Raw genomic sequence first — 13003 nt, 5'->3', positions numbered from 1 at the left:
CTGCGCTCACAGCCAGAACCTAGGCTGCCGGCTCCAGCCCCCGCCTCTGTCGTCAGGGGCAACCTTGGCGATGCGCCCGCCGCCCCGCCCTTCGCGCAGACGCCAGGTGGCGGTTGGGGCGCAACTAGCCCGTTTGATTTCCCGCGGCCGGTGGAAAGGGGCGGAGGGGGGAGGGGAAAGGGCCCGCCGGCCAATGGGCTGGGTTGGGAATGGTCACGTGACAGCCTCGGGGCGGGGCCCAGGTGTACTTACGGGGCTCCGGGCGGGGGCCTCGGCCGCGGCGCGAAGTCCGGGAGGCGGGGCCGGCGTGCGGGTCGGGGGGCTGCTCCGCTAGGATTGGCCTGTGGCCCGGAGGCGGGGCCTGCGCGCGCCGCGGCTGCGGGCTGCGATTGGCCTCGGCTCAGGGCCCGCTGCCGGCGTGCGGGCGAGGCTCGGGGCGCGAGGACCGAGCGGGGCGGCGGGTTCGCGAGCCGGGGGGAGGGGCCGGGGCGGTGGCGGAGGCGGCGGCGGCGGCGGAGGAGGAGGTGGCGGCGGGGGCCGGTACTGGACCCGGCGGGATGAGCGAGGCGGAGGCGGCAGCGGTGGCTACAGCGGCCCCCGCGGCGACGGTGCCCGCGACGGCGGCAGGGGTGGTAGCGGTGGTGGTACCGGTGCCCGCCGGGGAGCCACAGAAAGCAGGCGGCGGGGCGGGCAGCGGCGGGGTCGGAGCAGCCTCGGGCCCTGCTGCTGGGACGCCCTCGGCGCCGGGCCCCCGCACCCCTGGCAACCCGGCGACGGCGGCCTTGGGGACCCCCGCACCCCCCGCCCGGAGTCAGGCGGACAAGCCGGTGCTGGGTGAGGGGGGGGCGCGTGCCAGGGCGGCTCTTAAGGGTCGGCGGGCTGGGGGAGGGGCAACGTGGAGCCCGATGGGGTCGGAAAGCTGAGCGGGCCTGGCCTGGAGGCTCAAAGGTCTGGCTGGGCTGGGGGCAGCCGACCAAAGTGAGTTCCCCTTGTGGGAAATCCTGCCTTGCCTTCCTGGGCTGGAGGGCGTGGTCGACAGGTTCAGCTAGGGCCTTGGGGTGGAGGATAAAACCTCAGGGTCTGGCCACGCCCCCGGGGCGGTTGACTTGGCCTAGCTGACTCAGGTTAGTACTGGGCAAATATCTCAGCCCAGGAAGCAGGTGCACTGGGGACCCTTACATTGGGAGGGCTGGAAAAGCCCTCAGTTGTGACCTGAGGGCGGGACTTCGTGGACCAGGTGAGTACCCGGTTGTAGGTGAGGGGCCTGGATTTGTAGCATATGAGGAACTTGCCTTAGAGTTGGAAGGATTTTGAAAGCCTGAGCGCCGCTGCGTGGGGGCTTCTGTTTGATGGATCTGGGATGAGAATGCCTTGAAACTGCTAGGTGAAACCTGGTTGGCTTGCAGTTAAGCTTAATAGATAATAGGGAGGTAGGTTAGATTTTGGAGTGTCTCAAAACTGAGTCCAACTCCATCTCTTCCCCCCATCTTACTGTCCCCACTGCATCTCTGCCTGGCAGCAATCCAAGTCCTGGGCACTGTCAAATGGTTCAACGTCCGGAATGGTTACGGATTCATCAACAGGTATCCGAGGAACTCAGGGAGGGGGTGGAACGGGTGTCTTCCAAACTGGCTTGTGGGACTGGACACCTTCCCAGCCTCATCTCTATCCTGCCAAGGCACATGGTTGCAATGTCCAGCTGACGCTGATTGAAAGTCTTTAACCACAGCACAAATGTGGGCAAGATGAAACCTCCTCTACATTCTTCAAGGGCAGCAGAGGGTTAATGATCTAGGAAGTTGGCAAAGCTGGCTCTGATCCTCCCAGCTTGTCTGTCTCATCTTTTGGTTTAGTTTGCCCCCCTTTGGGGCAGAATGTCCCTGCTCTCTGTGCCTCAGGGCTCCAGGCTGGACTCCTCATTTCCTGTTTCAGGCAGTACACATAGCACTCTCATAACTCATCTCCCTTAGAGAGCTGTTGGCTCATTTGAATACCCCACCTGATGGGACTGAGGCTGGTGGGGGTGGGGGAGGAAGGGGCCAGCCCAGCCAGAGCTCCTGCTTTCTTGGTTCAGCAGCCCCACGCCCTCTCAGCACTGAGCGGGGCCTCAGTGGTAGATCTGAGCAGAGCCAGGTCTCCCCCAGTGGGCCCTTCCCCAGCTTGGGCACCCTGCCCAGCCCAGCCCTCCTGGGAGGCCCCAATTGCCTCTAAGCAGGCTGACCTTTGTGCAGATCCAAGTGTTTCAAAGCTAGAACATTTGTTCTAGGGAAGGGTCCCTCTCTAATTCTGGAAACTGAAGATCCCTGGGAGGTTCTAAAGGAAAACCTCTTCACTGCCCTCCTTGGGGTGCGAGGATAAACTGGGGTGATAGGCAGACGACTTATAGAGAATGAACCAATATCTTTTCTCTCATCCTTGATCCCTTGGTGTGTTGAGAGGGAGGCTGACCCTGGGCTTCACCGCCAGGCTGAGCATGAGAATAAAGTTTTGTGGCTGTTTGGAGCAAGTTCTTGACACATTGTCCCCTTAAACTTGTTCTGCACCTCTACCCCTGTCCCCACTTTCTCCCTCCTTGACTGTAGAAGGAAGGAGACAGAGCGGAATTTTCCAGCCATGATGGGGGTTGGGGAAGTGGGGCGGTTGGCTAGGAACACCTACACCCAGCACTACCAGGTTCTAAGGTGCCCCTGGGGTAGAAGGTGGAGTGCTGAGCAGGTAAAGAGCTGACCCAGCTCCTTCAAGGTGCCTTTGCCTTCCCCCTCCGCCCTTCTCATGAAGCCCAAGTTTTTCACTGAGGTTTTAGGTACATTCTCTTTGTACCAGCTTCCAGGGGCCCTGCTGGCTCTTGTCTTGCTCCCTGGGCCCTGTCTGCCCCCAAGCAGCCATGGAAGGCTGGAGAGAGTGGGCCCACTATCTTAGGAATGGGCAGCTAGGGAGGCTTCAGTGGAGGTGAGCGCCTCACCACATACCCCCTAACGACCCATCCTGTTCTGCAGGAATGACACCAAAGAGGACGTCTTTGTTCACCAGGTAAGACTAGGTTGGCATTCTGAGGGCAGGAACCCGCCCTTTCTTTGATGGCCTTTGCCATAATCCTTCACAGCACAGATCATCTTTTTCCAGCTTTTCTCTCACAACAGCATGCCCACCGGGAAGTAGTTCTGCTCCCCATCTGCTTCAGGTGCCTGTATTAACTGCCATTGGCCCCACTTGTGTTGGGTTGTCTCTGTAAGAAATGTACTTGTTGCCCTCCAGGCACAGCACGCTCACTACCTACTGGGACCTGTTAACACTACAGGAATGAATCATAGGCAGTGTTCAGAGGGAAAGGACACAGGCTAGAAGTACTTGGGTGCAGTGGTTCTCCAAGTGTGGTCCCTGCACCAGCAGCATCACCTGACATCCAAATTCTCAGGCCCCACCTCAGACCTCCTGAATCAGTCAGACTTGGGGGAGGGGCCCAGCAGTCTGTTAACAAGCCCTCCAGGTGATGCTGATGCTCACCACAGTTTGAGAACCACCGCTTTGGTGGAAAGAGCGCTCAGTGGGACTGAGGTAAGCAGCACAGTCCATTTTGCCCGCTTTGCAACTTTAGACTTTCTCTGCTTTTGGTTTTGCGTTTGAGTTCATGTTTCTTGCCTCCCTTTTTGAAATCCCCAAGGGGTAAGGGGAGGAGGGAGTGTATCCTGGGGACAGTGGTAACTGCACAATCAGTCCTGAGGCCCCTAGCTTATGGCTTTTCCCCTACTAAACTCTGACTACCTTCTTGCTCCGCCCTCCAGCCCCAGCCCACAAGTGAAATGATGAAAAGGATGAAATTGGGTGGTGGACCCAGCAGGGGAGAGAGAGGCTCCCGGCTTGCTGTCCTCACCTTTCTCATGGCCTTTCCCCTAACCAGACAGCTATTAAAAGAAACAACCCCAGGAAGTTTCTGCGCAGCGTTGGAGATGGGGAGACTGTGGAGTTTGATGTCGTGGAAGGAGAGAAGGTTTGGGGGCTGCTCTGGGATATAGAGTCGACCAAGCTTGTGGGAGGATAGCCTGGAGGGCATCTCAGGCTTTGGGCTTCAGGCTTTGGAGGCCAGCTCTTCCTCTGGCTGGTTAGCCCAGGCTGTGGGAGCAGGAACGTGTTCCCACGAAGTTGTCATTAACACTCTAGCTGCTCTAAGGGATGTCCTAAAGAACATGTCCCTGTCATCAGTCAGTAATAGCTGGGTTTGGTTGTAGTTCACCAAGCACTCCCATGTTTGCCCTCCACACAGGGCCCTGTCCCCAGGTCTCAGAGGCAGCCCTCTGCAGCAAGATGGACGGTTGCTGCCAGACCTCTTCTCCATCCCCAACTCCAGTCTTAAACTCCAAAGGGTCCAGTAGCAGCTAGTCCAAAGGACAAGTTGTACTTGTCCAAACACATGTCATTGCCCCCCTGGGGAGGGTGGAAAGAAGCAGAAGTTAGAGACTAGAGAAAGCCGGAGAGGGGAGTTTAGCTGGAAGAAGGGGAGGACTAATTCAAGCAAGTGTTGGAATGCTGTGCATTTGTCGTTGGAGCAAGTTGTGTTTCCTCCCCACCTTCTTCCCAGGGTGCAGAAGCTGCTAATGTAACTGGGCCTGGGGGGGTGCCAGTGAAAGGCAGCCGCTATGCCCCCAATCGACGTCGGTTCCGCCGATTCATTCCCCGGCCTCGCCCAGCTGCCCCGCCACCCATGGTGGCAGAGGCTCCATCAGGCGGGACAGAACCAGGCAGCGAAGGGGAGCGAGCTGAAGACTCTGGGCAGCGGCCCAGACGACGGCGCCCACCACCCTTCTTCTACCGAAGGCGCTTTGTGCGAGGCCCTCGGCCCCCCAACCAGCAGCAGCCTATGGAGGTGAGGGGAACTGGGAACGAGGGAAGCAGCTACCCAAGTCCTGGGAAGGGAGTGGGAGTTGGTGAGGATAGAGACACAGAGTCCCCAGAGGAAGCGGAACTGAGGCCTGGGAAGAGCTGTGGAGACCTGCGTCCTGGGCACCTGGTGTCCCACCTGCTCACCGAGGCCTTTGTATGTCCCCAGGGCACTGATGGGGTAGAACCCAAAGAGACAGCCCCATTGGAGGGGGACCAGCAGCAGGGAGATGAGCGGGTCCCCCCACCTAGATTCCGGCCCAGGTACCGAAGGTAAGACTCCCTCTCCGGAGCTCTATCTTCCCCTTCACATCCAGTATTGGTCCCCAGGGGGAAGGGGACAGGAGGATGGGAGGGGGAAGAGCTAAGTTCTAAGAAGAGCCTGAAGCTAGTGGTGAGGAGGGCTGGGTAGCTGAGCAATTACTGTTGAGGTTCCCAGGGAGCAGCAGGCTCTAGGGGCTGCATGCCTGGCTCCTGGGGGTGGGGTCCGGGTGAGGATGGGGAAGCAGCTAGTCCTCCTCTGCTGGAGGAGTGCTGGGAGGGAGGGAGAGAGGTGGTCTGAACTGGGCTCCCTGCTCCCTTCAGGGTCCCCACTTCTCTCCCCAGGCCCTTCCGCCCCAGGCCACCCCAGCAGCCTACCACAGAAGGTGGGGATGGCGAGACCAAGCCCAGCCAAGGCCCCACTGATGGTTCCCGGCCTGAGCCTCAGCGCCCACGAAACCGCCCCTACTTCCAGCGGCGACGGCAGCAGCCCCCTGGACCCAGGCAGCCCACAGCCCCAGAGGTGAGACCTTGGATTGTCTACCCAGGGTGCAAGGGGATGAAAGAAAAAGCTGGGGCCGACTTCCCTTCTTCCCTTCCTTCCTTCTATACTCTTCTTTTCCCTTCTCACTCTATTCCTTTGCTCCCCTGCATCCTGGCCCTGCCCCCACCCCCATCCCACCTGCTTCTGTGCACCCTGACACCCAAGAGCCAGTACTGCTGGGCGCACTCCTGGCAGGCACCCCACCTACCAAGAAACCCTAGCAGAGGCAGTCGAGCCCGTGTCACCCCCTGCAGACTTCCCTCTCAGCTCCACTTGGAGCCACAGCACCAGCTTGTGGATGTGAGAACTGGGGAGGAGTGGGAAGGGGCAATGGGCATGGAAGAGACAAGGTGGGAGAAGGTTGAAGCTGGGGTTCTAAAGAACAGGAGAATCTCAGTAGAACAGTCCTGTTCTCTAGACCTCAGCCCCCATCAACAGTGGGGACCCCACCACCACCATACTGGAGTGATTCCAACTCAAAGGATACCCAGAGCTACCATCTGGTGAGTGGCTGCTCTTGGGGAGGCCCAGGGCAGGTAGCCATGAGGGCAGGGCACTGGGTCGTGATAAGCGGCTGTTGTGACTGTCCATTTCTTTTTCTCTCTCAGGTATCTGCCAGTTTTTCCAACTGACCCGTACCCTATCCAGGAACCCCTCGCCCCTTTCCCATAATTCATGACATCAAAACATCGGCTTTTCCCCCTTTTCCTTGAGACTCAGGAGGGCCAAAGCAACAGCCTTTTGCTTTTTTTTTTTCTCTCCCCTACCAAGGGTTGAAGGAAGGGATCCATCTTTATTGTTCAGAGGCACCACCTCCCTCCCCTAAATCAGGCTGAGAAGGAACCAGCCAGCTCTTACCTCCTCCTGGTTGTTTTTCTTTCCCACCCCAGTTTATTTTTTGTTTCCTCTCTACCCCTACCCCCGACCTCTGAAGCCATTTTATGAACTGTCATGTGCCACCTGAGCCTCCAGTAAAAACAAAAACAGGCTTTCCTGTCGTCTTGGTCTCTGCCTCTTTTCTGTTTGGATACTCGCTGATCGCTCCCTGTTGAAGGTGGGAGGAGGATGTGGGGCAGTGGGCAGGGCCTGCTCTGGAATCCGTGTGCCCCTGTTTCTAGCTGTGCAGCTCTGAGGGAGTGCCTTCACCCCGTGACGTTCACTTTCCCCATCTGTAAAATGGGGATTCCTCCCTTGTAGAATGAGTGTTTTGTAAAGTGCCAAGAGCAGTGTCTGGCACTTGCAGCTACAACTTATGGAGCATTTACTACTGTTAATAAAAGCAATGACCAGAAGTATAACTGGAAGCACGAGTGATAGCATCCAGAGGATTCTGCAGCCTCGGGCTAAGGCAGGATAGAGAGGAGGCAGAGTGGGGAAGGGAAGTCACAGTCCCTGTCTCAGCCATCCTTGAGTGCCTCCACACGACAGGACGCGCGTCTCATACAGTGACTTTATATACGTATCTATATATATACATTTAGTACAACAGACCTTCAGTTTCTTCTCCCTTCTTTTTCAGACATATACAAAAATATCTGAAGGCTCCTCCAAGCCCAGGGTTTACAGGCAGCCTTTCAAATTCTTGTTTCCTTTAGCTGGTCAAAAGCCTGTGGGTGCAACACCCTTCTAGGATGAGAGAGGAGGAAAGAGCTGGGACCCCCACCTGGCAGCCTTGGGGAGCAGTGGGGGTAGGACCCAGAGCCCTAAGTCTAGAGGTGGGAGCCTGCTGTCCCTTCCTCTCGCCACATAAGGGCATGTGTTCCCTCTCGCCGTGGAAAGTGGAGCGAGAGAACTGAGCCTGCAGTGACAGAGGTGAGGTTAGACCTTGGGAGGGTGCATCCTTTGCCCTGGAGGGGTCAAAACAGACCACCCCTTCACCCAGAGTCTATGTGGCAAGAATTCAGAGAAAGTGCCAGAGAGTGGGAGGAGTCCAGGGTGGCAGGACACTCAGTTTCTCTTCTCCAGTCCTGCTCTTGGCTTCACTTGCCCCTCCACTAAACAGTCAGTCCTAACGCCTCCCCCCTCCAATCCCCCTTCTCTAGCAGGGGGATGAAAATATTCTGGAGCTGAGGCTGGAAGGGGTGGGGGTGGGCTATGGAGGACGGAGGGGACGAGAGGGGAGAATGGCCCACCCTGATGACCACTGCCTAACCACAACACATAAATAATCCAAGAGTCACACGAGGGGATTGAGGGGGTGCTCAGACCACCCTTCCCTCCAGCTTCCCAATTCCACCAGGCTGCAGGGTTTCCTCCACCCTGGAAGTAATGGGGAAGAGAGGGTTAAAGTGCTGCAGAGAAGGAGGGGGCTCTGAGGCGGGTAGAGAGCACCGGCTCTCCCACCCCTGCCTGCCCTCAGTCATTCTCATCTGGCCCTAAATACTCAAGTTCCGTGCTGGGCTTCACCTCCTGCTCTAAAAGAGAGGGTGTCCGGTGGAAAGCGGCTGAGATCTGGTCAAACGTCCGGCCTCGGGTTTCAGGCACTCTTAAGAAGGTGAAGATGAAGAAGCCAAGCAGGAGGACCGCAAATAGAAGGAAGACGTAGGGACCCATAGCATCCTGGGACAGGTGGAAAAAGAAGTGTTGACTGGGGGGAGCGAGGGATGGTCTCAGGCAAGTCAGGAACTAAAGACCCTCATAGGGAGCTGGGATACTGCAGAAAGCAAGTGGCTCCTTTGCAGGACAATGGAAATTACCAGGAATGAGAATTTAGTGAAAAAAGGATTCTCTGGACCCCAACTCTCCTATAGTTTCTCTCTCTTTACTATCCTGAGTTACTGAACTCAGGGTGGATTCCCAGACATTTGCAGTATTAATATGAAGTTTATAATTTTATTCCTAGCGTACATATGTTATGCCACTAGTTTGTTTTGAAGACACCTCTGTTGCTCTCCAGCTCCCTTCTTTCCTTTGATTCTGGTGGAGCAGGTGGTCTTCAGGGCCCTTTGTGATCTACCAAAGTGATCCCCAGACCAGCAGTCTATGGGCCAGGGGAGTCCCTGACTGGAAAGCAAGCGGGCTAGCTGTGAGTTGCCCTCCTCTGGCTTACGGTGTGGGAGAATGGGACAGGGGCAGGAGACCTACCGCGACATACTGGAAGCCCATGCCAATGATGAAGTTGCACGTCCAGTTGGAGAAGCCAGCCACAGCCATGGCTGCCGGGCGGGGTCCCTGGCTGAAGAGCTCAGCCACGATGAACCAGGGGATGGGGCCAGGGCCAATCTCAAAGAATGCCACAAAGCCAAAGATGGCCACGATGGAGACATAGCTCATGGCTGGAACTCGCTCCTAGTGGGGGACCAGGCAGGAAGGGTGGGGAACTCAGGTCAGGTCTTTCTGGATCTTCCTTTGCCCTCCATCCAGAGAACTGAAATCTATTCCTCCTAGTAGCTCATGGTGGTGGGGGCGGGGGGGATTAGGGGGTCTGCCACCCTTGGTTAGAACAGGAGATTGAGCATTTCTGAACGCTGACATTCAGCTGACTGCCCTATGCCAATTCAGGGCAGAGGGGATGTCATGTCTCTCAGCTCTTATGATGGCTGATTCCCCCTTGGTTCTACAGCTGGGTCCTTAGGAATTGTTCCTGAGGTTTGAGAGTGGCTCTCCTTCTCGGCTGCCAGAATTGTGCTACAGCTTCCTCCCAGAGTGGGAGAAAATACAGCCTGGGTCCCTCAGGAGCATAGACCACAGTCCTGGCACACGGGCTGGCCCCAGGATGGAAGGCATGTATGTTGAGGAGGGGCTTTGGCTGTTCACAGAGCCTCTTGGGGCACTTCCCATGAGTTGGGCCTCCGGTCCCCTTCCATCTCCCTAGGCCTCACCAGCAGAAGCAGGGCCACAGTCATCAAGATGGCACAGCCACACATTCCCGCCAGGCCCAGGAGATGGAGTGTCCGGCGCCCAGCTCGTTCTACCAAAAACACCTGTGGGCAGAGAAATGGGCTTGGCAGGGGGCCTTCAGTGCACAGGAAGTAGAAGGGGTTGGGTGTGTGGGGGCCACCAAGAGTAGACCTCCAGGACACCCAGGGATGTGAAGCCAATGGTGGGGGCCCTTCCAGAGTCCAGCAGTTACCGAGACCAAGGTGAAGACTGTGTTGACCACACCAGCTCCTATGGTGGCATAGGCTGGCTGCCCTACTCCTGCCTTCTCGAAGATGCTGGTTGAATAATAGAAAACCTAGAGGTGGGGGAGAAGAAAAGGAGATGGCAGGGATGTCCCTTCCTCCCCTGCAGCCACACCAAGCTGGACTGACCCTGAGTTTTAATGGAGGGGGCTGGCTCCCTTCTCCCCTCCTCTTGGGCTGTTCCCTAACCCTTGCCCCTCCCAGAGGTGCCGCATACATACAGCGTTGATGCCCGATAGCTGCTGGCTGAGCTGCAGCACAACTGCAATGACTAGGGGCTGCCGGTGGACACGGCTGCCCAGGAGCTGGAGCAGGGACAGTGGCCGCTCACGCTCCAGCTTCCGCTTCTCTTCCTTTAGCTCAGCCAGCACTCCAGACACGTCAGCCCAGCCTGTCAGGCGCTTCAGACCTGAAGGTGAGGAGGGTCAGCCTGAGAGGGCAGGGAGGGGGCCTGGGAGGACAGGTGCTAGCAAGACAGGGTAGAAGCTCACTCTTTCTGGCGGGCCCCTCCAGGTTCCGGCTGATGTAGAGGTAGCGAGGGCTTTCTGGGCAGAAGGGCAGTAGGACCAACTGCAGAAGGGCAGGCAGCACTGTGATGCCCAGGAGCAGTGGCCATAGGGTGGCAGTGCCCAGCATAGACTCCAAGCCCAGCACCTGTGGGAGAAGGATGGGAAGGAGGGCAGGCCATTCAGCCCATTCCCCAGAGCCCCATCCCAAACCCCTGCCTAGCCCCACACGAGGCCAGGCCCAGTCACCTGGGCGATCAGAATGCCAATGACGATGGCCAGTTGGTTGAGTGTCCCCAAGGCACCCCGCAGGTGAGTGGGGGCGATCTCCCCCACATACATGGGCACCAGCCCTGACGTCAGCCCTGGACAAAGGGAAGAAGAGAAGGCTGAGGGCAGCTGCCCACTCCCACCCCCAAACCCAGGGATAGTGAAGGAGAGCAAGGCACTAGGCAGGCCATGGTGCCTGTGGGTACCTGAGTAGGCGCCAATGAGGAACCGTCCAAGAATGAGCATCTCATAGGAGGCAGCAGTGTCAGCCAGGCCCATGAGGCTGCCCCCCAGCACTGCCAGGGCATTGTTGACCAGCATTGCCCTTTTCCTGGCAGGCAAAGAGTGGAGACGTAAGAGTCAGGGCACCCGTGCTGTGACTACGTTCCTGTCTCCCACCCTTGTCCTTCAGCCCCATACCTTCCCAGCCACTGAGAGATGATGCCAATGAGGAAGGAGGAGATCATGCCGCCCACAGAAAAGATGGCCACGGAGAGAGCCCAGAGGGTGGTGAGGGTGCCTGGTGGGATGGAGCTGGGCCCCTCAGGCCCCTGCCTCCCCAGCCATGTCTCATTGTAGCTCTGTTCAATCACCTGGGGGCACAGCATAGGAGTGATTCGGTGGAGACCCTTCCCTCTCTGCTCACCCCTGACATCCCCTGCCTCCTTGTTTGGGCACCCCTACTCTGCCAGCTGCAGAGGCCTCACCTTCTGTGGGGCATTGATGACCCCAATGTTGTAGCCAAACTGCAGGGAGCCAAGCACAGCAGAAAATACTGCGAGGACCAGGGTCCCAGTTACTCGCTGCTGAGGCGGTTCCCCATCCTGGGCAGGCAGAAGCAGAGAGGAGGCACATCACACTGAATAGTGGTTCCTTGCCTTCTTCCAGGGGCCCAGGCCGAGCCGGAGCCTTAAGATGCTGGGTTCCATCCAACATGCTGGGTGAGGGAAACTGGGCCATATTAGGAATCGCCAGAAGAGCTCAGTGTAAACAGGAGCAGGAAGAACCAGACAGTAACCAGGGCATGGGGGAGAAACTGGATGTTTGAGATCAGCAGGCAGAGAAATGTTTGGGACCTAGGACTCACAATTCCTCTGTGACCTTGGGACAGGCTTGGCCTTAAGAGCCCTGAGTTCAGATTTGTGTGACTTTGGGCAAGTCCCGTCCCCACTCTGAACCTAGGCTTCCTCTAGCTTAGGGGACACAGGGCTAATGTCGCCTGCTTTGCCTACCTGTCAGAGAAAGTGTGAAAATCAAAATTAAGTGTTAACAGTATCCCCGACAGCGCTGGTTTCATAAACTGACCCAAGCCTTATCATCATCAGCCTCTGTCCTCTTCCCTCCCCTCCGGGGGTTCTCTCAGCGGCTCCTGGAAGCCCCCAACAAGCTCAAGAAGGGCAATTCCAAAAAGGACATCGCGGTCATTCCTTCCAGCCTATGGCCCTTGGGGTGGCCTTCTCTGTCTCCGCCCTGGGCCTCCCCTCCCCCTCTAAGCTCCAATGAAAGGCAGGGGGCCATGCCCGGCTTTTGCCTGGGAGAATCACGCTCAGGGGATGGGGGCGGGAAGGTGGTGTGAGGGGCGGTGGCGGTGGTGGCCTCTGGCGGCACAGATTGTCTCCAAGCGGAAACCTGAGCTCGGGGAAGGGGGGCTGACACTACCCCCGGTCCCTCCACCAACCATGGGGCCAAGGGAAAGTTCAGCGTCTGGGAGGACAGCCAGGAGTGGGGGTGGGGACCCACGGAGATCCTCCGGTCCTCGAAAAACTACCCGCGAGCCGGGACAGACGGACAGCTCCTGGAGGGCAAGACCTGTCTGGACCTGCTTTCTCAAGCTGGATCGAGGGCAGGGTGTTCCCAATCCCGGCGCAACGCGCCACACACTAGAGAATGGCCCGAACCCCAGACTCGCAGAATCCACTTGCGGCTTGTGGCCCTGGACGGTACCCCAAACCCACCCTGCCTCTTGGAGGGACTGGAATCCGACTGTCACGGGTTGGCCAGCCCGGGTCTAAACAGCCAGGTTTCCATCCTCACCCCCTGCGCCTGCGCAGGGACCGCCCCCTAGTTGACCCCAATCGCGACCCCAGCCCCAAAAAAGCCGGACCCATGTCCCCGTCCCGCCCTCGCATGCTGAACCCTACTTCTGAGCCGATCTGTTGAAAACCTGACGGCATCTCGTCTTAGGAGCTGGAGGCGCAGGAGCTGCAGTAGATGAGAGCGAGGCGACAGGGGGTCTGCGGTTCCGGCCTGACGGGCAGAGGACGCGGGGACGACTGGGGTCCTGGAGTGATGTGTGGAGGGCGGGCCTGGCGGGATCCACAGCCACAAGCCAAGGAGCCGGAGAGCAGCTCCGGGAGATCTGGCCCAGCCGGGCCGGGGGAAAAGACCCGAGGCGCCCCCGCAGCCCCCCGGCCACGCCCTTC

The 13003-nt window shown here is 58.2% G+C and overlaps 3 protein-coding genes across 10 annotated transcripts in view; 1 reads left to right on the top strand and 2 right to left on the bottom strand.

Moving 5' to 3' along the window:
• Positions 1-828, bottom strand: part of EIF5A (eukaryotic translation initiation factor 5A) — a 22830-nt gene extending 22002 nt beyond the window's left edge. Inside the window, exon 1 of the mRNA XM_070227952.1 lies at positions 253-828. The gene's annotated coding sequence lies outside the window, so the exon portion shown is untranslated. The remainder of the gene's footprint in view (positions 1-252) is intronic.
• YBX2 (Y-box binding protein 2) lies at positions 558-6678 on the top strand. 6 transcript variants are annotated; one of them, XM_023653435.2, is made up of 9 exons: positions 558-834; positions 1520-1583; positions 2997-3030; positions 3899-3988; positions 4577-4861; positions 5045-5148; positions 5482-5659; positions 6099-6183; positions 6289-6678. In XM_023653435.2, the coding sequence occupies exons 1-8, from the start codon at positions 558-560 to the stop codon at positions 6147-6149; spliced, it is 1083 nt and encodes a 360-aa protein (XP_023509203.1). In that variant the 3' UTR covers positions 6150-6183; positions 6289-6678. The 6 variants fall into 6 exon arrangements, with proteins under 6 accessions (XP_023509203.1, XP_023509202.1, XP_070084044.1 ...); XM_023653434.2 differs by having other exon boundaries at positions 5461-5659; XM_070227943.1 differs by lacking the exon at positions 6099-6183 and having other exon boundaries at positions 6452-6678.
• SLC2A4 (solute carrier family 2 member 4) lies at positions 1101-13003 on the bottom strand. 3 transcript variants are annotated; one of them, XM_070225637.1, is made up of 11 exons: positions 12722-13003; positions 11288-11404; positions 11001-11173; positions 10787-10911; positions 10560-10675; positions 10296-10458; positions 10026-10213; positions 9753-9857; positions 9502-9603; positions 8765-8968; positions 1101-1411 (listed from the first exon to the last, which is right to left on the bottom strand). In XM_070225637.1, the coding sequence occupies exons 1-11, from the start codon at positions 12752-12754 to the stop codon at positions 1202-1204; spliced, it is 1536 nt and encodes a 511-aa protein (XP_070081738.1). In that variant the 5' UTR covers positions 12755-13003; the 3' UTR covers positions 1101-1201.

The sequence above is a fragment of the Equus caballus genome, chromosome 11 (genome assembly GCF_041296265.1).
Source record: "Equus caballus isolate H_3958 breed thoroughbred chromosome 11, TB-T2T, whole genome shotgun sequence".
Taxonomy (NCBI): Eukaryota; Metazoa; Chordata; class Mammalia; order Perissodactyla; family Equidae; genus Equus; species Equus caballus.
Note: the sequence above shows the minus strand (reverse complement) of the source record. Positions and strands in the feature narration are given on the sequence as shown.

Bases quoted from the DNA above. Each gene is read 5' to 3' on its own strand.
- YBX2 (XM_023653434.2), top strand. From the start codon at position 558: ATGAGCGAGGCGGAGGCGGCAGCGGTGGCTACAGCGGCCCCCGCGGCG. The intron at 3,031-3,898 runs GTAAGACTAGGT...TCCCCTAACCAG, and splicing joins AGGACGTCTTTGTTCACCAG to ACAGCTATTAAAAGAAACAA. The intron at 5,149-5,460 runs GTAAGACTCCCT...TGCTCCCTTCAG, and splicing joins TTCCGGCCCAGGTACCGAAG to GGTCCCCACTTCTCTCCCCA.
- SLC2A4 (XM_070225637.1), bottom strand. From the start codon at position 12,754: ATGCCGTCAGGTTTTCAACAGATCGGCTCAGAA. The intron at 9,604-9,752 runs GTAACTGCTGGA...CTCTGCCCACAG, and splicing joins CAGTCTTCACCTTGGTCTCG to GTGTTTTTGGTAGAACGAGC. The intron at 8,969-9,501 runs GTGAGGCCTAGG...GTCCCCCACTAG, and splicing joins CTGTGGCCCTGCTTCTGCTG to GAGCGAGTTCCAGCCATGAG.